The sequence below is a fragment of the Leopardus geoffroyi genome, chromosome B4 (assembly GCF_018350155.1).
Source record: "Leopardus geoffroyi isolate Oge1 chromosome B4, O.geoffroyi_Oge1_pat1.0, whole genome shotgun sequence".
Classification (NCBI taxonomy): Eukaryota; Metazoa; Chordata; class Mammalia; order Carnivora; family Felidae; genus Leopardus; species Leopardus geoffroyi.
In genome coordinates, this window is record NC_059341.1 from 132,660,649 (window position 1) to 132,686,702 (window position 26,054).

A 26,054-nucleotide genomic window follows, 5' to 3' on the forward strand; every position below is an offset into this window, starting at 1 on the left:
GCCCGTCATCTCTTGGGAGGGAGCGATGGTTCGTCCCATGCTGCAGATGATGAAACCGAGGCCAAGAGCATCCGGGTAACTTGCTAGCCGCCACACAGCTAGGAGGCAGCGAAGCTCCGACCCAAGCCCAGGTCCTCTGAAGCCCTCGCGGGATCTTTCCCATTGGCTCCCAGGAAGGAGAATGGCAGGTGATACAGTTCCCTCCAGGGGTCAGTGTCTCAGAAAGGGACACACGTACCACACACAGACACACTCACATCATTTCGGTCTCTCTTTCTCTAACTCTTCTTCCCAGCTTTCCATCTCCAGCCAGCCTACCCCTAGTGGACCATATACTTTATTAAAAATATATAGTTACAAACTCCATTGTCAATCTGGGCCGGACCCCGGGGACCTGGAGGGACCACGGGGGTGGGGGTGGGGACGGTCCTCATCCTGCCCCTTGGGGTCCCACCTCTGCACCCAAACCCAACACCATCCAGGGGCCAAGATGGCTGGCTCTGGGGACCAGCCAGCTAGCGGGGCAGGGGGAAGGGGCTAGGCTTGACGGGCAGGGAGGGGTGGGAGAGGGGTTCACCGAGAGGGACCGCACCTCCTTGTCCTGCAGGTACAAATGGCAGAAGGTGGATTCGGTGCCTCCAACTCTGCATTTATAGGTATTTACAAAAGAAAGGCAAGACAACAGGTCACAGTCATGCAAAAGAATCGCACCCCCGCCCTCCCTCCCCCCTGCACTAACCCCTGCCCACCCCAGAACCCCATGATGCCCACCCCCCAGCAGTCCAGCCGCCTTCCCCAAGGTTCTGAGAGCAAAGGGGGCACGTCCTTGAAGTGTCAGTGGGAAAAGGGTGGTGGGTCTGGGGTCCCCGAGACGCCAGCGGGTCGGCTGACAGGGCAGAGGGTGTCCTGGGCCCTTCCCAGGCCTGGGCTCTGGAGTCAATAGGGAGGGGTTCCCCAGTCTTTGAAGCCCCCACCTCCCTCCAGAAGGTCCACGGAGCCAGGGTCGGCTCTATCCTGAGCGTGGAGGGGCGTGTCCTGGCGTCCCCCCCTCCCCCCCCCCGGGGGGGGCGGGGCAGAGGCTCCTGTGGGACGTGACGAGGGCGGGGCCTGGAGGTCAGATGGCGGACTCCCTGCGGTAGGAGATGTTGTCCAGCGGGAGGGTGGCTTGCATGCGTTCCAGATCCAGGTGGCTGCCAAACTCCAGCATTCGGATGATGCCCGCCTCCTCCTTGGAGCCCGCCTCCAGGCCCAGGCCTGCGGCCACGGCCGCGGCGGCCGCGGCCTCCTCCTCCATCACCTCCTCCTCCTGGCTCATGAGGGCCAGCTCGTTCTCGTAGCAGAAGGCACTGGGCGGGGGCGGCGGGGCAGGCAGCACGGTGATCTTGCTCTCCTGCAGCTCCCGGGCCGAGCAGCAGGGCGTGCCGGCCACCTCGTAGGTCTTGTGGAAGCGCGAGTAGTCCACCTTGTAGTGGCTCTTCTCCTCGAAGACCACGGGCTCGAAGCGGTGGCCCCACAGGATCTCGCTGGCCAGGTAGGAGCTGCGGGCCTGGGTGGTCATGGCGGTGGCCTCCACCATGCCCTCGAGGATGACCACGATCTCAAAGTCCTCCGACTCCAGCTCCTCCTTGCCCATGCCGTAGAGCGGGCTGTCCTCGTCGATCTCGTGGACGATGATGATGGGCGACACCAGGAAGATGCGGTCCAGGCCGATGTCGTAGCCCACGTTGAGGTCCCGCTGGTCCAGCGGCAGGTACTCGCCCTCCTGGGTCATGTAGGGCTTGATGAGCTGGGCCCGCACGTGGGCCTCCACGATGTGGCTCTTGCGCAGGTTGCCCACGCGCCACATCAGGCACAGCTTGCCGTCGCGCACCGAGATGACCGCGTGGTGGCTGAACAGCAGCGTCTGCGCCCGCTTCTTGGGCCGGGCCATCTTGGCCATGATGGTGCCGATCATGAAGGAGTCGATGACGCAGCCCACGATGGACTGGACCACCACGGCGATGACCGCCAGCGGGCACTCCTCCGTCACGCACCGGAACCCGTAGCCGATGGTCGTCTGCGTCTCCACCGAGAACAGGAAGGCGCCCAGGAAGCCGTTCACGTGCATGATGCAGGGCTTGGGGGCCGCCGGGGCCGCCGCGCCACCGCCCGGCGGGGCCCCCCCCGCCGCCGCCGCCGCCGCCGCCGCCCCCGCCGCCGCCGCCGCCGGGCCGGCCTCCAGGTCGCCGTGGAAGAAGGCGATACACCAGAAGAGGAGGCCGAAGAAGAGCCAGGAGACGAGGAAGGCCGCGGAGAAGATCATGAGCATGTAGCGCCAGCGCGTGTCCACGCACGTGGTGAAGATGTCCGCCATGTAGCGCTGCGACTTGTTGCTCAGGTTGGCGAAGTAGACGTTGCATTGGCCGTTCTTCTTGACGAAGCGGTTGCGGCGTTTCCGCCGGGGCACGTGGGCCTGCCCGTTGCGGCTGTGCCCGTGCATGTCCTGAAGCCGGCGTGGTCACCTGGGAAGACGCAGGGCCTGGGGAGGAGAAGCCCGAGAGGTGTGAGACGCTGGTGGCCCGGGACCTCCCCCTCCCCCTCCCCTGTCCCCGCCCCCCGGCCCCCCCCCCCCCAGAGATGCTCACAAGGGGAGGGGCCTGGCCCAGGGCCCAGGGTCCAGGCCCCCCTCTCCCTGCGCCGCAGAATGTGGCACATCAGGCTCTTCTGCAGACAGGCAGGGAGTATCGGGACCAGCGCCAGTGCCTCCGGGGATCAGAAGCTGAGGCCACCAGGACAGCCCCTCACGCTGCCCCCTCCAACCCTCCTTGGCCCCCACCCCGGCCGGGGAGCTTCCTCATGCCGTCTGTCCCAGGCGCCCTGAGCAGAGGGAGCTGTGAATGCGCTGGCACACCCACCCCCCGCTCACCTCCCTGGGTCCAGCCTCTGCCCTCTTGGGTCTCTCTCTGGGGCTGGACATCCTCCCACGCGGTCCAGTACAGCAGCCAAAGGCCACCTGGGGCTTTTGACATTTACTTAAATACAGTTGTAAGTTCAGTTGCCCGCATTTCGAGTGCTCGGCGGCCGCTTGCGGCTACTGGCTGCCATTCGCAGACAGAGTGGACAGAGAACGTTTCTACAAGTCACAGGTGGGGGGAACAGGGCTCAGAGAGGGGACGTGACCTGCCCGAGGCCACACAGCTGATGCGTAAATCCAAACTCAGGTGTGTCTAACCTTCAGTTCCCCGGGGGGCCGTCAGCGTCTTCGAGCTCACGGTTGTGGAGACCCAGAGGCAGGGAGGCAGGCACACCCACTGCCTCGCCGTGACGCCTCAGATAACTCGTGTCCCGTCTCTGAGCCTCGGTCTCCTCACCCGCGAAATGGGTATCCGAACCCTACCTCACAGGACCGAAGGAGATAGTAGGTGCTCGGTTAAAACGGGTCACCCTGCTGTCCTCCTTCCCGCTTCTCCAGAGCGGGAGGAAGCCGGCGAGAGGCAGGAGTCACCTGTCAGCGTCCTCAGCTGTTTTAGTGGAGGCGGACGGCCCTTACCACACCGGGGGGCAGGCGCACCAGCCGGGAGCACCGAGGGCAGACCCTCCCCTCACCCCTCCCTTCCACTGGGGCCCCGGCAGAGACAGGGTGCTGTGGGGGTGGGGAGGGCAGCCGCTGGCAGGGCTGGGCCTGGGCCCGAGCTCCCGGTAACGTTTTGGCCCAGAATTATATAAGGCTGGAAGTTTCTATTTTCTGTTCTATTCTTCTTCCTGATCTAATTGTGCATCTGTGGCAATGTTTATACACTTCCCCGTTCAGGACAACTCGGTTGCCGCAGCAACCAGTGCGCGCCAACGCTATAATTTAGAGATCAACAGCCTGGTGCCTGCCTGCGCCTCTTCCCGGGAGAAACTCCCTCCCTCGGCCAGGCCTGGGGAGAGTGAGCCCTGCCCCCCACCTCCCCCGCGATCACCCCCCACTCTGGGTTCTTCTTCTTTCCCCACCTCGAAGGCGCTCCCTGGGTCCCACAGTCATGCACTGAAGTCCTTCATCCACCGCATAACACGGGCAAGTTACTTGGCTGCTGTGAGCCTCAGTTTCTTCTTCTGGAAAATGGGACCGGTGAGACCCACCAGTCCAAAGACCTAACAGACAATATGGGTGTGCAATGCCGGCCCTTAAGAGGTCATAACTTTAGCCGGGAGTCCCAGACCCTCTCTGTCACCTCCCCCAGAACCCTAACAGCCAGGGCTCCCAGTGGTAGCCCTGAAGAAACTCGGGGATCAGGAGCACCTTCTAGTTTTTAGGGAGGTCTTCCTTCACTAAACATCTCCCTCTGCTCTGCCCCCACTGTCTTGAATGCCTCCGTTAGCACCACAGAAGGAACCAGAACCAGAAGGAACGGGCGATCACTGATTTCAAGACCCTCATTTTCTATCTGAGGCCCAGATTTGCTAAGGGTGCCAGAGTGAGGCGGGGTGGGCCAGCCCTGACCCAGGGCTCCTCACTCCCGCTCCAGAGCTCCTGGAAGGTTAGGGTGCCCCTGGAAAGAAGGGCGTCCTCCCTGGAGTACTTGGAGTGCGGTTTGGGGCTAGAGAAGAGGGGGAACCCGCTTGGCCCCAGCATGCCCTGGACCCACCGGCCGCATGCCTCAGGAAGAGGGGCAGAGGGGACAAAGTGTGGTGACCTGGCCTTTGACCGATGACACTAAGGCCCAGACAGGGTGAAGGGCCTACCCAAGGCCAAGCCCAAACCCAGGGTGCTGGGGACCCCTGGCTCTCTGCCCAAGGGGACTTGTGCCGTAGGAGAAGGCTCTTTATGGGGCTTTCACTCTCTAGGAGGGCCCTGGGGGTGAGGGTGAGGGAGAAGATCTCTGCATGCTCTCAGCTCTCGGTCCTCCCTCACCAGCACTGCCCACTTCCCCCCGCCCCCCTTTCCTGAGCGGAAGTGGCAGGAATCAGCCCAGCCCCATGCTCTGGGGTCAGCCCCGAGGCTCCGCATGTCCCCACCTGACCCTCCCCCACCCCCAACTTCAACCCTCAGCCCCAGCCCCTACCTTTCCATCACCCCATCCCCGCCAGCCTCACGCCTCAGCCCGGTGGGGGCCCAGCCTGTCCCCCACCCCTGCGGTGATCCAGACCCTGCGCCCATCGCTGCTTGCTCCGCTCAGCCACGCTCGGGAATGTCCGCTCGGGGCTGTTGGGAAAGCTACCCCCAGACCCGTCCACCCTCCACCACGGAGGAGCCTGCCCCCCTGAAGACGCTCGGGTGGTGAGGGCCCTGTCTGCGGTGACCCGCTCAAAGATGCGAACACTCCCGTCACCGCTAACTCCTCGGCAGGAGTGACAGGCTCACCTGTCAACGTGGGGGCTGCCCCCGCACAACGCCCGACCAAAACGTGCGAAGTGCCAGCCTGGCACGGTGCTTTCGGGTGACGACCACCGGGAGACGGCCAGGTTTTCTTTCCCTTGTTTGTCACACAGGGCTTCCTGGCGAAGGCCCAGGGGCCCACGGGGAAAGCGCGAAAGAGAAAGGGCACAGATCGTCGAAGAGGAGCGAGAGGCATCGACAGTTGGGCAACCCTCCTCTGAATACACGTTTTATCAGAGCGCACGCCCTGGTTGTGCAGGTGCCTGGATCGTGTCTCCAATTAAACCGTACTTTTCTGGAAGGCAGGGAGCTGGTCTAATTCTCTTGCAACAAGGGTGCCACGAAACGAACACACGTGGAAGAACACGGTCTCAGCACATTTTCTAGGGCGGAGGCTCTGGGAGGCCGGGCCCCTCTCCCTGCCGCGCAGGGTGACCTTGGACAAGTCCTTCCCCTTCCTGGCCAGCTTCGCCTGCTGGTCACTGTCCTTTATTCTGAGTGCATCCTGGGACCCCTTTCATGGTAAACTTTCTTTCTTTGGAAGATGCTGGCTGCCTTTAAAAACTTAACGTCTCAGGGCGCCTGGGGGGCTCAGTCGGTTGAGCGTCCGATTTCGGCTCGGGTCATGATCTCACGGTTTGTGCGTTCGAGCCCCGCATCGGGCTCTGTGCTGGCAGCTCAGAGCCTGGAGCCTGCTTCGGATTCTGTGTCTCCTTCTCTCTCTGCCCCTGCTCCGCTCACTCTCTCTCTCTCTCTCAAAAGTAAATTTTTTTTTTAATGTTTATTTTTGAAGGAGAGAGAGACAGAGTGTGTGTGGCGGAGGGGCAGAGAGAGAGAATCCGAAGCAGGCTCCCGACTCTGAGCTCTCCGCACAGAGCCCGACGCGGGGCTTGAACCCACAAACCGTGAGATCATGACCCGAGCCGAAGTTGGACGCTCAACCGACTGAGCCACCCAGGCGCCCCTCAAAAGTAAATATTTTTTAAAATAAATTAAAAAAAAAAGCAACTTAGCGCCCCTTCTTGGCAAAATGAAGGATTGGCAATGTTGTATCCGTTACCAAAAAAACGTTTTTCCATTCAATTTGATTGTGCTGCAAACATCCAAAATCTGGAGCCCCTAGACCAGACCTCACTGGACAATTAGAGAAACTGAGGCCAAGAGCAGGGCTGTGGCACAGTGAGGCCCAGAGCTGTCGGCTCACTGGAGCTATTGCTAGCCTGCTCCTTCCGGAAGAGGGCTGGGCACCCTGCCTGCCAGGGGTCCAGAGGACCCCACGCCCATCACTCTGTTTTCCCTCTGATTTTATGACACCATATGCCCCCCCTCCTGGCCCACAACTTCCTTTGCAAAAGAAAAGCTCCTAGGGGGCCCTGGGTGGTTCACAGCGGGTTAAGCGTCGGGCTCCGGGTGTCGGCTCAGGTCGGGATGGCACGGCTCGTGGGTTCGAGCCCCGTGTTGGGCTCTGTGTTGACAGAGTGGAGCCTGCTCCGGATTCTCTCTCTCTCCCTCTCTCTCTGCCCCTTCCTCATCCGCTCCCTCTCTAAATAAATAGATAGACTTTAAAAAGAAAGAAAGAAAAGCTGCTAAAGTGACAGCCGGCCAGGTGGATTCCCGCAACCCCGGCAGGCTACGAGGGCAAATCTCCCTGCGTGCACCCACCCCACTCACGGGAGAGTTACTGAGGGCTGCGGGTACATCTCAGCCCACCCTCGAGCCCTCAGCAGCGGCCCCTCCAGAGACCTCTGAGGCAGGCAGGCTCTCATAGGGGGCAGACGGCTTAGGGACAGGCTGGCCCGCAGGGCCTTTATGCATCTAATTGTTATTGGATGGGACAAGAGGGGAGGTGGAGTGACTTGCCCGAGGTCCTACTGCTCAGCCCTGGGGCCCAGCTGACACTGTCTCCTTCTTTGTGGCTGCTTCCAGGCAAGGAACCCTCTGGAAGTGTCAGCTCCCTGCCAGGCACTGCCTGGTCTATCTCCCCGAAGCGTCACTGCAACCCTGTGTTTATTTAGCAAGTATTTATTAAGCACCTATCACAGCAACAAGCAGGGTTATTATTTCTCTTCCGAGCTGAAGGATCACAGGCTGGGGGTGGGGGGAGTGGGGACGAGGACCGGGGTCACAGCAGAAGCGGCAGAGCTGGGATTCTGACTCAGGTCCGGCTGGTTCCAGGTCCCCAGTCTGGCTTCCGGCTCCCCTCACTTTCCACAACACCCTGCGCAACCAACGCGGATCCCTTGTGTCTCTTCCCAGCACCCCTCCCCCCAGCCCCCCAGGCCCAGCACCGCCCCCCCCCCCAGGCCCCAGTCTCTGAATCTTCCCTGGCTGTCCCACCAGCCGCAGCCCTGCTTTCTCAGAGCCCCTTGGCCCTCACCGCCTGTCTGCACCACCCGACTCCTTTTCGACTTCAGAAAAATAACGTGTTGGCTAAGCCCTCGCGTTTGGGTGGTGAACCTGGCTGTCAGTCTCAGCTCTGTCACCTCCCAGCATGTCCCCTTCGGACCTCAGTGTCCTCATCTGCAAAGCGGAGAGGATGCCGATAGTACCTACCTCACCCGGCCCTTTGTTGAGACCAATGTGATATAACTACTGGGAACAGAAACGCCGGGCCGGCAAAATGCGAAGAATATGCAGGGGACGATGGTGGCGGTGCTGCTGACCAAGATGGTGGTGATGACGAGACAGGGAGTCGGGAAACCCAGCTTCAAGCCCTGGCTTCACCACTAAGCTGCTCCGGCCAGGCGCTCCTTCCCTCCACCTGCAGAATGGGGGACCATGTTTGCTCCCTGGCAGGAGAGTGGGAAGATATAATGAAACGAGGCGCCCAGCACGGAGTCCGAAATAAGGCGGGGGATCTGGTGGGTGCTCCCGAGTCTCTTCAGCCCCGTTCATCCCTGAACCCCTCTGGGGTTTGGACAGGGAGGCTGACTCTTTTCTTCTACCAGAGGGGGCAGACACAGGGCAATAGAGACGAGGCAGGGCCGAGGGGTTCCTGACTCAAGGGCACCCAGGACGGGTTCTAGAGGGTGGGAGGATTTCCCTGGGGGCCGTGGAAGGAATGAACGCCCTTGTCCCCCTTTCCCAGCCCCGCGAGGAGCACGGGGCCTGCCCCTTCTCCCGCTCTGACTGAGGCTTCTCCGGCCTGGCCGGCCTGGTTGGGGGGGAGGGCTCATTCAGCTCTGACCTGCTGCTCAGGCCCCAGGAGGTCTGACCATGTCCTCGTCATGAGTCTCAAGAGCCCTCATCATCCCCCTGCCACGGCTTCAGCTCTGGACTCTCTGCACCAGTTTCCGCCTGCGTGACCTTGGGCAAATTACTTAGCCTCTCTGGTCCCTGCCCTCCGCATCCCTGGGTAGGGCTAACAATAGTCCTTACCTCATAAAACTGTAATGAGGAACAAATGGGATCGTGCCCTTCACGTGCCCCGCGCGGAGTAAATGATTGCTAAGTGGGTACAAATCACTCCCCGGGGCTGCCCAGTCCTTCCCTTGACCTCCTCCCCTGCATTTCAGCCGCAGCTCCCCAGAGCCGGCCCTGCACCCATCACACGGCCCCGCCCGGTTCGTTTTCTGACACCAGCACAGGGAGGAGCTGAGTGAGGGCCGTGGCCTCGGACTCTCCCCAGGCTGACCCGGAAGTGGGACGGGTCCCGCCTCGCTCCAGCAGACTCCTTGACCTCTCTCTGGGCCTTGGTGTCCTCACTGGCAAAGGAGCGTGGTGATGCCTACCTTGCAGGGGGGTCGTGAGGGCCGGACGCAGGCTGCCAACGGTCACAGACGTGCAGGCCCCACAGGGGGTGCCCAGCGAACGCCGCTCCTCCCTCGCACCTTCTATACCCCGAAATCCCACTGCACACGCACCCCCTCCCCCACTGGCCAACGGTGTGACATTGCAAAATCCACGCGGAGCATTTAACACGCGCTTCCTCTGGGCCGGCGCTGTTCTGAGTGCTTTATGCTGATCAATTCTTGCCATCCTCACCATGACCTCAGAGGAAGTTACCATTATTATCCCTACTTGAGAAGAAAACTAAGGCAGAGAGAGGTCCGGCAACTCGTCCAAGGTCACACAGCTCATTAGCGGTAGAGCCAGGTTTTGGATCCAGGCAGTGGGCGCCAGAGCACGTTCATTAGGCACCCTAGGCTCCCGCCCCAAAGGAACACTGTCACATTATTTCTTCCAGTTGGTAAACATTTATCAAGTCTGACTCTGTGAAGTCAGCCCTTTGGGGAAAGGAGAAGCTGGGTCATAGGGCGAGTTGGAGCCAGGACCTGGTCCCTGATTTTAGAGCCAGACACACGGGAGACGCTGGGCTCCCCGAGGGGCTCTGAGCAGTGTTGACGTGAACTGGTTCATTCCTCCAGTTCTGCACCTCAACTCCCAGCTCCCCCTCCCGGCCACTCAGCCAACAGGTGAGCAGGCTTAGAAAGCAAGTTCCCCGGCAGAGCGCCCAAGTAGCTCAGTCGGTCGAGCATGCGACTCTTCGTTTCGGCTCAGGTCATGATCTCATGGTTCGTGAGTTCCAGCCCTGCATCAGGCTCTGCGCTGGCAGCACGGAGCCTGCTTGGGATTCTCTCTTTTTCCCGCTCTCTCTGCCTCTCTCTCTCTCTCTCTCTCTCTCTCAAAATAAATAAATAAACACTTAAAAAGAAGAGGAAGAAGAAGAAGAAGAAAGAGAAAGAGAGAGAAAGAGAGAAAGAAAGAAAAGAAAGAGAGAAAGAAAGAAAGAAAAGAAAGAAAAAAAGAAAGAAAGAAAGAAGAGAAAGAAAGAAGAAAGAAAAGAAAGAAAAGAAAGAAAGAAGAAAGAAAAGAAAAGAAAGAAAGAAAAGAAAGAGAGGAAGAAGAAAGAAAGAGAGAAAGAAAGAAAGAAAGAAAAGAAAGAAAGAAAAGAAAGAAGAAAGAAAGCAAGAAAGCAAGCAAGCAAGAAAGAAAGCAAGAAAGAAAATTAGTTTCCTAGAATGTCCAGAGAGGCCTCCTACCTTCTGGTCATGGTCACATAGCAGGAGCTGGTGGCTGGAGGACCCAAGGGTCACTGCTCCCACCTGCAGACGTGCCCTTTACTGCACCACCAGCGCCCGGCCCCTGCCCTGCCGGAATGCTCCCCACCCCTGCAGGAGCCCCCTCTATTGGCCAGACAGTCCCACCAAAGGGACTGTCCCCAAACACCTGTGCCCTCCTTCTATACAGGGATTAGAAGGCGAGAGCAGACCCCTGAAGGCTTCTTGTTTCTAGAACATCCTCAGCTCTCTCATTGGTGGTGGGATTCGATCCCCCACGGCCTTACTGGGGCCTCTAGGAGCCTGGTCTGCTGCTTATTCCTCCTCCAAAGTTGCTCAATTACTATTTATTGCACCCTTGCTGCCGGTCAGACCCAGGCCGTGGACCCACCCAGCCTTCTGGATCAGCTGCGGAGAGATGCCATACACATAACAGCATCTGCATAGACGGGGGGTCAGAAATTGTGGCAAGCTGCCTGAAGGAGAAGTTCGGCAGGACATGAGAGGACAGGAGCCTCTGGTTGGCTGGGGGTCCCCTGGGGCCTCTTTGAGAAAGTGACATGGAAACTGAAACCTGAGGAGTGACTGGGGAGTCCAGCCGGTGAGGAGAATCGTGTGTCTGTGCGAAAGGGGGTGTGTAGAACATTCCAGAAAAGAGTTTGGTGACTCGAGAATCTGCAGCAGGCCGGGTAATGGGAGTGAAGTGAGCAAGATGAGGGGGATGAGGCCCCAGAGGTGGGGGGAAGAATCATGGGGTTCATCCTCATGGCCACAGGATACAGGTGGGCAGGTGGTTGGGGTTTGCCTGGTTTGACCGTTTAAATTTCCATGCAGGGCCTTGGTGGCAGGTTGCGCGGGGCGACTGGGAAGAGGGGTGCTGGGAGCAGGTAACGAGACGCTGAAAGAGGACCAGATTTAAGGAGTGACTGTTTCCAGCGTGCGGTGGCTGTGGGGGTCCAGGTAGAGAAATCCACAGCATGTCAGACCCCGAGGTCCGGGCTCAGACGTTAGGTGCTGACCGCCCCGGGGCGGTGTTTTAAGTTGTGCAGACCGGATGCAGCCGCCTGGGGCAAGAATGCCGGGAAGAAGAGGGAAGGGCCCCGGGGCCGCTGGGCATCTCCTGCCCACGAAAGAGGACCCGGACCCAGCACGGCAGAAGACCAGAGGAGCAGAAGGACAGCGGGGTCCCCAAAGCCAGAAGAGGGGTTTTAGCAGGGCCGCCCAGTTGGCCCTGACCAGCCCAGACCACACAAGGCCAGCGGCCCCATGTCCCTTCTCCACTTGGATGCTGTCCCTCCCTTGGCCACAAGGGGTGAAGTGAGGACATGGGCAACAGGAGAAGGCAAGGTGTGGGGACAGCGGCTGTGGTGGGCCAGGGGGCAGGAGCAGAGGGCAGGCTTGGAGACCACCACCCCAACCTTGGTTTCTCAGCAAACCAGACTCCAGGAGCTGGGGCTGACGGCGGGGGGAGGAGGTCCCCTGAAGCTGTGGGGCATGGGGGCTGTTGTCCCTCGCTCACACCGGCGCAGGATTCTCTGGATTCTCCGATGGGCCCACAGGCCACACCTAAGAAGAGGTGTCGGGAAGAAGGGAGGGTCAGGGAAGGGGAGTCTGAGCCAAGTCCCAGGCTTGCTTCCTGTCTTGCTCTGCATGGCCCTGGGTGGCTTCGGAAGAGGCACGGGATGGACTGGCTGGGGCGCTTGGGGGCACCCCTGGGACCTCAGCCCACAGACAGTCACGCGCATGGGGAGCCAGGTGCCCTGTATGCCCAGCCTGGCCTGGAAGAAGCCAATGCCCACCCATGAACGGCACATCGCACAGCCGGGAGGGGGGGCGGCGGGGAAAGGAGAAGGGAGCCTGGGAAGGAGCGATGTGGGTCTTCAAGATGTGTTTTTAAGGAAAAAAAAAAAAAAAAAAGGCAGCAGCGACGAACGTTGAGCGTAGTATCTACCATTTGTGTAAAAAAGGAGAGAAAGAAATTTATAGACACACATATTTGCTTGCCTCGGCTTGTCTGTGGATGGAGACCCAGGAAACTGGTGACACTGGCTGTCTCCGGGGAGGGGAAGCAGGTGGCTGGGGATGGGGTGGGAGGAAGAATTCTCACTGTATTCCTGTTTATGTCTTGTTAATTTTAGAACCATATGAATGTATTACCTACAGAAAAAAAGACACATAGAAAGTTTTAAAATTAGTGCACACATATGTGTATTTTTCTGAGAAGGCTTAGAGCGTTCATAAGGTCCTCAAAAGGGCCCGGGATCCCAGAAAGCCTGAGACTCCTTAACTTCTGTGCTGTGTGGCCTTGGGGAAATGCCTTAACTTCTCTGAGTCACGTCCGTAAAATGGGGAGGAATGACGCCCACCTCCTAGGCATGCTGTGAAGATGAACAGTAGTGGTGGACAGGAAGAGTTTATAAACCGTAAGGCGCAGAAGCCCTTCTCGAAGGGGGTGACTCTACCAGCATCCACGTTGCCCTCCAGGGTTCCCCTCCAGGGCTCGGCAGCTCTGAGGGAGGCCCTGGCTCACCCCTGCCTTCCTCCTTGAGTGCTCCGGGCCTGAAGGCCCCTCTCCGGATGGCCCCCTCACTCTCCCTCCTGCAGCCTCTTACATGCACACCTCTTGCAGCTCCCAGGCTCCGCCTTGGCCTAAAATACCACCGGCGCCCCCCCCCCCCCCCCCCCCCCGTCCTTGGGAGCAGCGACGGGCAGAGTGACCTCCTGCTCCCCAGCGGCGTCTGCTAAAACGGGGCACTGCCGACCCAGCGCTGCCGAGACGACCAACGACCCCTCCCCAGCCTTCCCCAGCGCAGTCTGTGACCCCCACCCCCGGCCCAGAGGGTTGCTCAGCTAACACTGGGGCATCACCCTTCAACCCCCCCCCCCCCAACGCCATCATCGCCATGATGCTAATGATGGTGTAGCGACTAACATCGTTAGCTGTGGGCCAGACCCTGGCCACAACTTTGACCCTCACCCCGGAGGTGGGTGCCGTTACGCTCAACCTCACCTGGGTTTCGGGAGCTCCCCCAAGAAGGTGGATGGCCCCACGCTCTGTCCGTCCAGCCTGCAGCGTCCTCCCTGTTCCACGCCACGTCGTGGCCAGACGACTCCAGGGCCTCCCCCGCTGCGGTCCCACATTGCCCCTTGGCTTGGAGCCCTCCGGACTTCCCTCGACGCGGCCCTGGGCCTCTCCTCTCCACCCCACCCCTGCCCAGCCTTCCTTCCCGTTCCTCGAACGCGGCGAACGTATTCCCCTCCGGTCTTTACTCTGGCCGTTCCTTCGGGCTGAAATGCGCCAAGACGCCACTGCTCACACCTTGCGAAGGTACAAGAGCCCCCTCCCCCCCGCCCCCCATGCTCGTAGTCCCGATCCTCATGGCATTTATCCGATCCGGGCCCACCTCATGTACAACCTCCTTAAGTGCAGGGAACTCGAACCTCTGCTCTCTGCCTCACCCCCGACCTCCGGTGCCCGGCACAGAGCAGACCCTTAACAAACCTCTGACGACCGACCGAGAAACAAGCTAATTCCAGCTCGTCCATAATTCCCGCGAAGGATCCAAGCAGGGGATATGACAGAATGTGACCAAGGAGGAGTTATTCCTGTCCCCGTAGTCAGGGAGAACCTCTCAGGCGGAGGTGGTCTCTGAGTGGAGCCAGATGGAGACCTTCTGTGGCACCAGAGGGAGCGCAGGACGTCTGAGGCCTCAGGCCTTCGCCTCACCCTCCCACAGAGCATAGGCTTCTCTGACGTGTCCCCTGGGGGGCCCCTGGGTGTCCCCGATTCACAACAAGGGCTCCAGGCCCAGAAGAGAAGCTCCAAGGACCGGAGGAGGAGGGCGGGGAGGCTGGGGCAGGCGGACAGGTCTCAGAAGGGCCAAGAGACGGCGGCAGGAACACCCAGCCCCTGCTTCTACCCCAACACTCCTGCTCATCCACAGACACAAGTGACTGTCCCTAGCAGGATGCCTAACACACAGGCAGAGCGCTATGTGCTTCCCATTCTGACCGTCCGCCCAGCTGGCTCCTGAGGCCAGAGACTCGCAGACTCCATTCATTCGTTTATTCATTCATTCATTCATTCATTCATTCCTCACCCTAAACGTCCGCTGAGCTGCAGGGACCTCCGCCCTCCTGCCCCGTGTGTCTCCGACTCAGCACAGAGCCTGGCCTCGGACGGTGCTCTCTATAAACCGCTGTGGAAGGAGCGAGCATTTACTGAGCCCCTGCCACGTGCTCGGGGAAGAGAAGCGGGTAAGACACACCTCGTGCTTTGCCCAGGTCCCCGGGGAAACAGGTGAGGCCCTGGGGACAAAGGGTCTGCAAGGCCAGAGGGCTTAGAGAGAGGTCCCCAGGAAGATGTGGGGCAAGCAGGAAGTGAGAAGAAAAAGCAGGGCTGGGCCAGGGCTGGGCTGGGCAGAGAGTGGGATGGAGGCCCTGGAGAGGGGGGTGGTTGTGGGGGGGGGGGGGCGGGGACTGGACGGCCTGGAGCCAAGCGGGCTGCTGGGCCAGGGAAGGGAGGTCTGAGGACAGAATAGTGACATCCTGCAATTCCTGGCACTTACATTCCTAGGAACTGAGCATCCTGGAGAAAGAGGAATCTGCCCACAGAGCGTCTCCCAGAGCTGCCTCCAGGATTTCTATACAGGGCAGTAGCTTTTAAACTTTCGGACCAAGACCCAGAGTAAAAACAAACATACCGTATACTGACCGTGGGCTTTTGGAGGGCACAACCGTGGGGAGAGTTGGTGAAGGTCGCGAGGGAATACTTGGGACGGTCTGTTAGGCCCTTAGGGTCACGGGGCCTCCGCACTGAGGCCCAGACAACAAGGACTCTGGGCTCTGGGTCTAATCCCTTCCCCTGGCCCTGTATGAGAACCTGCTGCTGTCCTCCTAACAGATGTCATTCAGCAGCTGCTTGCACACCTCCCGTGACAGGGAGCTCACCCCCTCTTTAGGCAACCACTAGAGCGTGGGGAGGCTCTGCCGTGCTATTAATGCAGCTGATAATTGTAACCCCCCTCCCATAGCTGGCAGTTCATTCTCCTGTCTCCTGGCCTGTCACCTCAGGGACCCAGGCCAGCTCCAGCACGAGGCCAAGCCTGCTCTCCGCCCCACCTGGTTCCTTCCCCTCCTTGTTGCCCAGCTCTTGCCCAGTGTCGGGGGGGATGGCTCTGAAACCCAGCCAGAGAGGCTCTTTCCAAGGTCAGGCGGCCTGAGGGTCTGCAGCTGTTCGGCCCGGCGCTGGTACTCAGCCAGCCCTACCCCCACCCGGGCAGGTCTGGAGGGTTCGGCAGAGAGTTCAGGCGCTGACACCCGAGATAACTAGACAGGCAGTATCGGAAGGTGACGGCCAGTGAAGGCGTGGGGCCTGGGGCCTGGAAACCTGCGAGGAGTCGCCACCGACCGGTTCGGGCCACACAGCAGCTCAGGCAACAAGAGGCCGTGTTACAGTCAAAGCTCATGGATCTTCCCATCAACAAGCCCACCCCACCCCATAGGTCAGGGGTAGAGGCTCAGAGAAGTGAATAGGCTGCCCGAGGCCACACAGCCACTCAGGGGTGGAGGTGAACTTCAACCCAGATCTGTCTCCCATCCACAGGCCTCCGCTGGGACCAGGGAGGCCAGAGGAGAGAAGCCTCGGGGGCACGGGATAGCGGGCCACCTCTCCTATAGGGAAGAGGCTGGGGCCCTCCGAGCGAAAGCCAAAGAGGGAGGCAGGTACCCATTAGCAGAACCTTCCAGACCCAGTGGGCTGCCCCAAGAGATGGTGAGCTCCCTAGCAAGAGGCGTTGGGGCGCCTGGGTGGTTCGGTCGGTGAAGCGTCCGACTTCGGCTCAGGTCATGATCTCACGGTTCGAAGGTTTGAGCCACGTGTGGGGCTCTGTGCTGACAGCTCGGGGCCTGAAACCTGCTTCAGACTCTCTGTCTCCCTCGCTCTCTGCCCCTCCCCCACTCACACTTTGCGTGTGTGTCTCTCTCTCAAAAAATAAATAAACATTAAAGAAATTTTTTTAACAAGAGGGGTCACGTGCCAGAGTGACTGAGCCCCTCCTGCCCTCCCCCACCTCACCACCCACAGCCAGGTCACCTCCAGTTCTGTGCCTGCCACCTCCCCTATATGGCCCCATGGAGTTTCCAAATTGCTGGCCCCCATTCCAGGGCAGGGGGCTGGGACTTCTTTCCAGGCCTACAGTGGGGGTTTGGAGTAGAGGTAGAGGTTGGGAGGGGAGCGGCAGGGCGGGGTGGGGGAGAGACTTTGCCGAGGGCGGGGCGGGGTATCCCAGAGGCCAGATGGTAAAACCTGGTACCAATTCTGCCACCAAGTCAGGGTTGGCCAAACTCCCTCCCCAAGGCCTCAGTCTCCCCATCAGTAAAATGGGATGAGTCCCGCACAGTCATGCACCCTCTCCTCCCTGGCCTAGCGGGTCCCCTCCCATCTCGCTGCCCAGGTGGAGCCGGGCTGTGCTCTGAGGGCAGACGGGGAACAGAAGGGGAAAGCCAAGCACAGCCCCCCATCGCCGCAGGTTGCCTCTGCTTCACGGAGGAGCAAAGGTCCTCGTCCCAGTCAAGGTCACAAGGGGTAAGTGAGTGGCTAAACTGGGATTAAATCAGAGAGCAGGTGTCGTCAGGGGAGTCAGGAGGCAGGGGAGTCACAAGGGGCCCTGGGCAGTTCACTGCGGTCTCTGGGCTCAGCGGCTCCGTGTCCTAGCAGAGTACTGGAGAAAGAGCAGATACAGGAGACGACGGGGCCACCAGAAAACGTTGGGGAGAATTTTCTCCATCGTCCCAGGCCCAGGGGTAACTCTGCTCGACAGCACTCCCCGTGCCCAGCCCCATCTCCCCTCTGCCCTTCCGGAGGCCCCTGCTGGGCACACCCAGCAGGCCCAGACCGAATCTCCCAGCTGACAGGGTACCACAAGGCCCTCTCCCTGCACAGCTCCAGCTGGGGTCTGGAACACCAAGGACTGCCTGTCTTGGTAGCTTCTCTCTTTGGCCTGGCAATGCCCCGCATGGACGCGTCCCCTCCCCCTGCCCACCGAGACTGGATTTCCTGCTGCTGGCATGAGAACTGGTCAACAACTGGCCAGGTAGCCACAGGGAGGAATGCAAGGGGAGAAGAGGGGAGCCCCAGGCTGGAAGAGACACACACTTCCTCCTGCAGCAGGCCAAATGGAGGGTCCCAGAATGGCTAGACCTGGGAACATCTCGGCAGGATGATGGTATACGGCTGAGTCCACCCCGCCGGGCCTTGGGCAAACTCTCGCTTCTAGCTGAGCCTCAGTTTCCTCAACGGAGGGTGACAAGGAGGATTAAGTAAAATCATGAACACAAAAGCCTCGCCTAGAGCCTGGCACTTGGGGGTCTGTCCCCGTTCCTACAGCAGGACCCCCCAAGAAAACCTCCCTGCAGCCCAGCCAGGAAGCAACAGCACCGCGTCTGGGAGCAGCTGAGCGTCTGGGTGTGCGTCCGAGGGAAGGTGTGAGAGGGGGTGCGAGCGTGCGCTGGGAAGACTGAGGCAGGGGGGACACCAAAGGGAGACAGCGCCACACCCCTGTACTCCTCTCCCGCATTTGCCTGTGCGCCGGAAGGCAGAACAGTGGTCTAAGAGCCGGGCAAAACCCACCAGCTCAAACCTAGTCCGGGCCCCTTTCTATTTGTGTCCCGCCAGCCACTCCCCCTTGCTGGGACCTCAGTTTCCCCTCCGGTAATCAGGACCACCGATGTCCCAAGTCTTGCCGGTGTGCCACAGGGACCAGGGAGTGGGTGGCGGGGGGCAGAAGGGTCCCAGGCCTTTGAGAGTTGGGGGGCTGAGACCCAGAGCCAGCTGGGGCATGAGCCCACCCTGCCCCCCCCCCACGCTGCACCCCACCCACCACCCCGTGAGCCCCGTGTGCGCGCCGCCAGGAGCGGGCGCGCGCGCGCGCGCGCGCGCGTGTGTGACTCAGGGTCTATTCATAGCTGAGCTCCACCAGCTGCAGCGTCACAAGCAGAGGGGCCTCAGCCCATATTATTATTTCAATTACCATCTGAATTAAAAGTTTGAGCAGCGATCAGCCCACGTAGCAAGGGGAAGAGGGAGCAGGAGAAAAATAAAGATGAAAAGGAGAAGGGCTGCGCCCGGAGATTCCCCCCACACCGCAAGGAGGGCTGAGTCGCCGAGGAGGCTTAAAGGTTATGCCAACCTCCAGGATTCCTGCCTGCCCCTTCCCGGGGCCCAGGGTCCTCGTGGGGATGGGAGGAGCACTTTGGGATGACAGCCCAGCGGCTGCTATGTTCGTTGGGAAACGGATCATTCGGTCCAGATTCTTGGTCACACGGGTGAGCACACCAAGCTCAGAGAGGGTGAGGAACTAACCTAAGGTCACACAGGGAGCCACACCCAAGGCTAGCTCCAAGAGCCTCCGCTCTTGCCAGGCAGGTCCCACCCACAGTTTCCCCTGACCTCACCGGGGGTCTGACATGGACATCTGCGGGCGGGACCAGGACCGGGGAGGACAGAAGTGAACCCGCTGTCCCTGCCGATTTCTCTTCCTGCCCCCTTCTCCGCGTTCCCGCGTTCTGGAGGCCGACTTCGCTCCCCACGGCCCCAGCCTAGAGCCAGCACTCTCTCAGCCCTCTGCCAAACCACTGAGCCGCCTGCACCTCCAATCCCAGACCTAACACCGTCATCGGCCCAAAGGAGCCTCCTGCCTCACCAGCGCAGGGAAAGACCCCTGGCCCAAATCTGACTCTCTGGGCACCTTTGGGCAGGTCACTCTTCGTCTCTGTGCCTCAGTCTTCCCATTTGTAAAGTGAGTCCTCCCTTGGGTGCACGTCTATAACTATGTCTCCAGAATGGAGCCCCCAGAGGATCCTTGAGGGGGTGTCATGCTGTGGGGGCGACACATCATCTCTTGCCAAGCCCCGGCCCAGGGGAGGGACTTTTTTCCGCTCTTTTCTCAAGGAAGTCCCAGGGACAGCCCCCGAGAATCAGACTGGCCAGGACTCAAATCCAGACTCATTCACTTCCCTGCTGGGTGACCTTGGGCAGATCACATAGATTCTCTGAGCCATGGCTCCCCCATCTGTGACACAGGGACATCAAATCGACATTGCGGGGTTGATGGGAGGATTGCAAGAGAAAGTCTTTGCAAAGAGCTCCCAGCCCGATGCCCGGCGTAACAGTGAGTTTCCTTGCTGGAAAGCGGGCAAGCAACGGCTGCTGCGTCCCAGCCCCTCCTGGGATAGGAAAGGCTCCTGGGATTTGGGAGGCGGGGCTGTCATTCAAACTCACCCATAAAGTAGGACTCCCTGGGTCTTGGCAGGTACTCATCTGGTTCTGCTTAAATAGCTCTGGGAATGAGGAGCTCACTACTTCACAAACCATCCAGAGGCTCCCCATCTTTCTCTACCTCCAGCTCTGAGAATCTTCTAGAAGGGGCCATGATCTTCTAGCTTAACTCCAAATCGAGCCTGTCGCTGCCTGAGACGGCTTGAAACTCACTTTAAAATGAACCCAAGGTGGGGTGTCTGGGTGGCTCAGTCGGTTAAGCGCCCGACTTCAGCTCAGGTCATGATCTCGCAGTTCGTGGGTTCGAGCCCCGTGTCAGGCTCTGTGCTAATAGCTTGGAGCCCGGGGCCCGCTTTGGATTCTGGGTCTCCCTCTCTCTCTGCCCTCCCCCTGCTTGCGTGCTCTCTCTCTCTCCCAAAAATAAATAAACATTAAAAAAATCTTTTTAATGAGCCCAAGGGGCACCTGGGTGGCTCAGTCCAGTAAGCGGCCGACTCTTGATTTCAGCTCAGATCACGATCTCACAGTTCGTGGGATTGAGTCCCGTGTCAGGCTCAGTGCTGACAGCTTGGAGCCTGCTTGGGATTTTCTCTCTCTCGTTCTCTCTGCCCCTCCTCCCCCCCCAAAAATAAATAAACTTTAAAAAAATACATATTAAAAAAAAAAAAAAAAAAGCCCAAAAGGGAGCTCTTGAAACAGACCAAATGAAGGAGGGATTAATGCCCAGGGATGGTGGAGATGATGGGAGCCAAGGAGCAGGAAGGGAGAACAGAGGAGGCGACAGTGAGAACGGGGCCCTCAAACTCCTGGGTCCTGTCCAGTCTTGCCACAGTGTTCCACGGGGTAGGTATCTTCCTGCCTGCCTATCTGCTTCTAGGCAGGGCTGGGAACTAGGAGCCCTGGGTTCAGGCCCCACCTCTACTGCCTCTCCCCCGCAAACCACCACTGTGGCCTCGGGGTGGGGGTCCACTTCCCTCTTTGGGCTTCGGTTTCCGTTTTTTAAAACAAGGACGTCAGCCCAGTGATTTAAGGGCCAAGCCTTCTGTCTGTATTGAGATACTGGTCTACTGCCCCCGTCGCCTCCAGCCCAGCCTGCCGGGAGCCACAGGCTCCCCGAGGGTCTGTGGTTTCAGGGCCAGAGACCCCCCTGTCTCTTCCCCTGTCTCTCACCTGTGTGTCTCGAACCTCTTTCACATTTAGCGCCTTTGAGGGCTCTGTCGACCCCGTTTGACAGGTGAAGAGACGCAGGTCTAAGGTCTTGCTAAAAGTCACAGTGAGCCACTGAAAATGCAGCACTCCTCCTCTGTGCCCAGGAGCGCAGCAGGACCCAAGGGCATCTTTTTTCAGGAGAGTCCCCAAGCTCTCGAGTGGCCAACTGTTCTCCACACAGATGTAGACACTGCACAGGGCGGGGGTGGGGGGCGGGGGGACCTGCCCAAGGTCACACACAGCAAGGCGATGACAGAATGTGCTGCACTTAGGCTCCCTGCCTCCCAGGCGCCACCTAGCCAGGGGGACAGCGACGCGGTCTGACCTCCGGCCCTGGCCCTGGGATCTCTCCAAGATGGGAGCCCTCGTCCTGCCTACAGGCCCTGCTTGCCTGCTCCCCGGAAGCCCCCAACGCCTGGGACCGAGGCAGCAAGAGTGAGCAGGAAGACAGGAATGAAAGTTGAGGCTTGGCCACTTGCCCCCCGGCCCTCTGTCCCTCCCTCTCCTCGTGCAGGGGGAGCGGCGGTGATGTAATGCACTCGGCTTTGGTCCCGGTGCCAATCTCAGAAGAGAGACGACAGATTGCGTGAGCCAAATTTGGCATCCTAGGGGGAGAGGCATGAAAAGTGGAGATGTGGAGGAGAGGAGCGAGGAGCCTGGGGAGGTGCGGGAGAAGCCCCCTGCCCAGCGGCCCCTACAGTCGCCTCTCCTTCTGCCCTCGCCTTCTCTCCACCCTAGCCCACCTGACCTCAGGGGCTCCCCGCTACTCACTCTGGGAGACCAGCCCGGTTCTTCTTCCCCGGACCCTCCAGCCCCGGTACTGCCACCCCCCACCCCTCCCCGACACACGGCTCCAGCTCCGTTTCCCACCGCCACGAGTCTCCTGGTTACCATGTTGCTGGTTGTCATGTCGCTTCCATGTCCTCGTGACTCAGTGGTCCCCGCAGAGGGGGCCCCTCCTCCTCACACCCCCCTCGGCACTCGCCCCCGCCTCCCCCAGATCCACATTAAGAACCAACCCGCCCTGTAAGCCTACACTGTTCCTCCTCCCCTTCCTTCTTATCCGAAGCAAAGAAATCTTTCCACAGCCTCTAGAGCTACTTCATCCTGGTTTCTGCAAATGTCTGAGAACCTACTATGCTCCAGGCTTTTGCAAGCTGCTTTCAGAGGCCTGAAATAGTCGGCAAATCGCTCGGCAACCCAGTGGAGTCAGTACCAACGTCCCCATTCTCCGGTTGAAGACACTGAGGCCCAGAGAAGTCGAGCCAGCGGCCCAAGGTCACCCAGCAGATACTCAAGGCCGGCTCTGCCTGTTCCCAGTCACCCCAAAGGCTTTCATGGGGAGAGGAGCTTCCTTTTCCAGGATCCCCAAAGGTTCCTGAGGAATAGCGCCCAAGCCCCAGATGCCCCTCTAACTCCTGGACATTCCCCTCCTTGGTCAATCCTCTCTTGGAGGCCATATACTCCCTCCCCGTTAGCTGTTCACCTTCCTGAAGGTAAAAGGAATCCTTACTGCCGTCTGCCCAGCACTTTCTTGAGTCTGTGAACAGCCCTCTGCTCATCTGAGCCCTTGGAGGTCAGTGGGGCAGGGAGCTGTGTCCTCATTCCACGGCTATGGAAGTTGAGGGTCGGGGAGGAGAGTGACTGCCTCAGGGTGCTGGTCCCTCAGCTAGTGAGCTGATTTCCAGGAGCCTGAATGTAGGGTATGTGAAGCCCCCTGCCCAGCGTGGAAAGCCCCCAAAAGAGCCCGCCTCCCTGTGGAAAACGGTCGAATGTTCTAGGCTCACCCCTCCAGGCTCCAACTTGGATATGGGTCAGCTCGACGGCCAGCAGCCCGTGCTCCTGCCATGTTGCAACCCAGACCTTATCCCACCACCTCTTCTAGCTTTGGCTCCTCCCATCCCAGGCCAAGGCAGGGCTTGCGTGGCTCGCAGGGCCCCCAGAGTCCTGCCAACAGCTCCCCAAACTGCCGAAGCCCTGGAGGTCACAGGACTGTATGTGGGGAGAAGCGGAACAGACATTTTACACACACACACACACACACACACACGCGCGCACACACACACACACACACACACACACACACGGGTCTGGCTCCTCTCTGGGTCTCGTACGCGTGGCCCTGGGACCTCCGTCCCTCAGTTCCCGGTTCCCCCAAGCCGCTGCTAAGCATCCTACTGGCCTTGAGGGCCTCACCTGCCAGCTTAGCCAGGCTGCCCTGCCTCCGGTGCCTCCATCACACTCCCACCTACCACCTCCCTGTATTCTCTCCCCATCTCACAGCCTAGGCACCCACAGCAGAAGTGTGGTGTTGATGCCGGTGGGGAGGCAGGGAAGTTTCCCTGCTCAGGGGTTCATTCAGACCTCTTTCCTTGGGGCTCTCCTCCAGAGAGGGAAAAGCAGCCCTTGCCTCTCTCCACAGCCTCTACCTCATTTACTGGACCGCACCCTGGGCTCACCTGGCCCAAAGTAGGTGCTCAGAGCATGAGAAGTGGGACGTTGTCGTCTTCTGTCAGATCAGAGGACCAGGGCCCTTTGCAAACAGGTTGCAGCTGGGGAAGCGGAAAGGGGACCCCCCCCCCTCCTTTGCCACAAGTCACCTGCCTTGAAGCTCCTCAGAACGGGCTGACAACCGGGGGTGGGTGGAGGCAGGGAAAGGTCGTGGCCGGGGCAGGAGGTCAAGGCCTCTTCCACCCACCTCTCTCGGCCTTTTCCGGCCACAACCCAGACCTTCACGCTCCCCACCGACCGACCGACCGACCGAGCGACAGAGCTTGCCAGCTCCCGGGGAGTCGCCGGACCGCGCTGAACGCGCGCCTGGAACCCGAGACCCGCGGGGATAAGGGGCTCAGCGGGCGGGGCCCACGGAGCCCAGCCGGGACACACAGACACGCACGCGGCCGGACGGACAGACGGACGACGCCAGCGGTGGGCGTGGGCCCGGCTTACCGCGGGGCGGAGGTTCCGACGAAGGTCCAGGAGGCGGTGAGCGGGCTCTACATCCCCCGGCGCGGTCGGGCGGGCGGCGTCCCGGGCGGGGAGAGGGGAGTCCCGGCGCCCCCTCCCCGCGAACTCGGCGGGCCGGCCCCGCCCCCCTCCCCGGCTGCAGGTGGACGTGTCCGTCGGTCTCCGGGTCTCCGCGCCTCCGGGCCGTCCCGCGCCGCTCCCCGCGGGCCGCCCAACTTTCAGCGCTGCCCCGCGCCGCGCCCCCGGCGCCGCCTGGGCGTCAGCATCGTCGGGCCGGGCCCCGGCTCAGAGCGCGGGGGTCCGGGGGCCCATGGCGCTCGGCCGCCCGCGCTCGCGCCCCCCGCCCCCGCCGCAGCCGCCTGCCCTCCGCCGCCCCCCCTGCTGTTCTCGCGCCGTCACTCCGCGCCGTCCCCCGCCCTGCGCTCCGCTCCCTGCCCCGCTGCACTGTCCCCCCCCCCACCTTCCTCCTCGGCCGGCCGGCCCGGGATCCGCCGCCACCTCCCCCGGCTGCCCCCCCCCCCGCCCGCCCGCCTCCCCGGATCTCTGTCGCTCGGTGGGTCTCCTCCTTCCCGCTGCCGCTCTCTCCGTGTCTCCCTGCGGGGTCCCTTCGTCTCCGTCGCCCTCCCGGTGTCTCCCCTGCCTGCCTCCGCCTCTGCCCTGTCTCTCTCCCCTGCGCGTCTCTATCTGTCCTCCTCCCGGTCCCCGTCTGTCCGTCGCCGTCTCTCTCCCCCTCCCACTCTCGGTGCGGCCCCCGCTGTCTCGGACCCGGGCCCGCGCCTCCGCCGCGTCCCCGGCTCGCCCGGGAGCCCGAGCTCCCGCCGCCCGCGGCGTGCCGAGAACTCCCAACTCGCGGCACGCCGCCCCGCTTTGCGAGACTTTCGCCCCTCCTCACACGTGACCCGCGCCCCAGTGCGGAGGCCGCGCGCCCCCCCCCCCCAGGGCCCGGGCCCCCGGCGGCCCGCGGGCCCCCGGCCCGGCCCCCTCCCCGCAGCCCGGCGGGTCTTCCAGCCCCCTTCCGTCGGCCGGCCGCGCGGGGCAGGGCCGGGGGCGGGGGGCTGCGTGGCCCCGCTCCTGCCCCCGATCCTGCCCGGGTTTTCCTCCTCCCTCCCGGAGCGCTCCTCCCAGAACCCATTCCGAGAATCCGCTCCCGGGTTTCCGGGCCCCCAGGGACAGGTCGGTAGGGTTCCTCCGAGCCGGGAAGGGGGTGGGTGGGAGAGGGTCTGTCCTGGGTTCCGTGGCTCCCGGCCTCGCGGCTCAGCGCTCCCCTTCCCCTTCCAGGAGTACCCGCACTTAAAGACCCTACGCACCGTGCTCGGGGAGACGGAGGTGGCCTGGCTGGAGGGACCCTCACGGCCGCCTAGACAGCGGCGCCTCATTTTACAGACTGGGAGACTGAGTGCCAGAGAGGGTCCTGAGCTTGCCCAAGGTCACGGAGAGGTGGCAGAGCCGGACCCAAACCCAGTCTCCGGTTCTCTGCGCCCGCATTACTCCGAACTGTCTTTGCAGGGGAGGATCCCCGCCCCGGCGTCCCCCCAGGTCTGGGCCCCACACTCTGGGCTGCGGGGAGTACACCCCCGGCCCCTCACCGCCCCTGGCCACCCCGACCCTCTGAGGAGGGGAAGTGCTCCTCCACCGGTGGTGGGAGGAGAGAATACCTATAGTTAGACAGCCAGAAGAACTTCCCCGAGAGCCTGGCCATCTGTGGCTAGTCTCAGTTAAGAGGCGGACAGACTGAGGCACCCCAAAGCCGGATTGAGAATTTATTGAAGGTGAAATTTCCTCCAGCTTCTCCTCCAAGCTGATCCCGGAGCATGTGTCCCGCACACTAACCACCATGACAGCCTCCCTTCCCCGTGCCTCGTCCCCACCTCCAGTCGGGATCCAGTCCCAACTCCTCAGCATGATGTACAGTCAGGCCCCACCTTACCCAGCACCCTATATACCCACACATACGCCCTGATTCCCACAGATTCCAGAACATACCAGATGCTTCCGCACCTCTCTGCCTTTGCCCGTGCTGTTTTTCCTGCCTGAAGTGCCCTGCCTCCTCCTCTGCCCAGAGAATTCCTGGGGCCCTCCGAGCCCAGTCTCCCCGCCACTTCCCCTGGGAGGGCCTCCTGACGCCCGAAGCAGAAGTCTTCATTACCCACTCATTCATTCATCCAGCCCTGGTGCCCCGATTTTTCATTTAACCTGTTTGTAACACGGGGTCCCTAACAGTCCCGCCCCCTCACAGGGGCAGATTAAGGGAGGTAGTTGC

The 26,054-nt window shown here is 61.0% G+C and overlaps 2 protein-coding genes across 7 annotated transcripts; one reads left to right on the top strand and one right to left on the bottom strand.

Moving 5' to 3' along the window:
* Positions 1-321: 321 nt before the first annotated feature.
* Positions 322-24,204, bottom strand: KCNJ4 (potassium inwardly rectifying channel subfamily J member 4). 6 transcript variants are annotated; one of them, XM_045463858.1, is made up of 2 exons: positions 23,777-24,204; positions 322-2,518 (listed from the first exon to the last, which is right to left on the bottom strand). In XM_045463858.1, the coding sequence occupies exon 2, from the start codon at positions 2,477-2,479 to the stop codon at positions 1,115-1,117; it is 1,365 nt and encodes a 454-aa protein (XP_045319814.1). In that variant the 5' UTR covers positions 2,480-2,518; positions 23,777-24,204; the 3' UTR covers positions 322-1,114. The 6 variants fall into 6 exon arrangements, with proteins under 6 accessions (XP_045319814.1, XP_045319817.1, XP_045319815.1 ...); XM_045463861.1 differs by lacking the exon at positions 23,777-24,204 and adding an exon at positions 22,615-22,731; XM_045463859.1 differs by lacking the exon at positions 23,777-24,204 and adding an exon at positions 20,789-20,949.
* LOC123591896 (basic proline-rich protein-like) lies at positions 21,447-26,044 on the top strand. The gene is made up of 3 exons (XM_045466514.1): positions 21,447-21,644; positions 23,480-24,967; positions 25,073-26,044. Exons 1-3 carry the CDS (start codon positions 21,447-21,449, stop codon positions 25,457-25,459), a joined length of 2,073 nt encoding a protein of 690 aa, XP_045322470.1. The 3' UTR covers positions 25,460-26,044.
* The last annotated feature ends 10 nt before the right edge of the window (positions 26,045-26,054 follow it).

Bases quoted from the DNA above. Each gene is read 5' to 3' on its own strand.
- KCNJ4 (XM_045463858.1), bottom strand. From the start codon at position 2,479: ATGCACGGGCACAGCCGCAACGGGCAGGCCCACGTGCCCCGGCGGAAA.
- LOC123591896 (XM_045466514.1), top strand. From the start codon at position 21,447: ATGAAAAGTGGAGATGTGGAGGAGAGGAGCGAGGAGCCTGGGGAGGTG. The intron at 21,645-23,479 runs GTACTGCCACCC...GGGTGGAGGCAG, and splicing joins CCCCGGACCCTCCAGCCCCG to GGAAAGGTCGTGGCCGGGGC. The intron at 24,968-25,072 runs GTCGGTAGGGTT...TTCCCCTTCCAG, and splicing joins TTCCGGGCCCCCAGGGACAG to GAGTACCCGCACTTAAAGAC.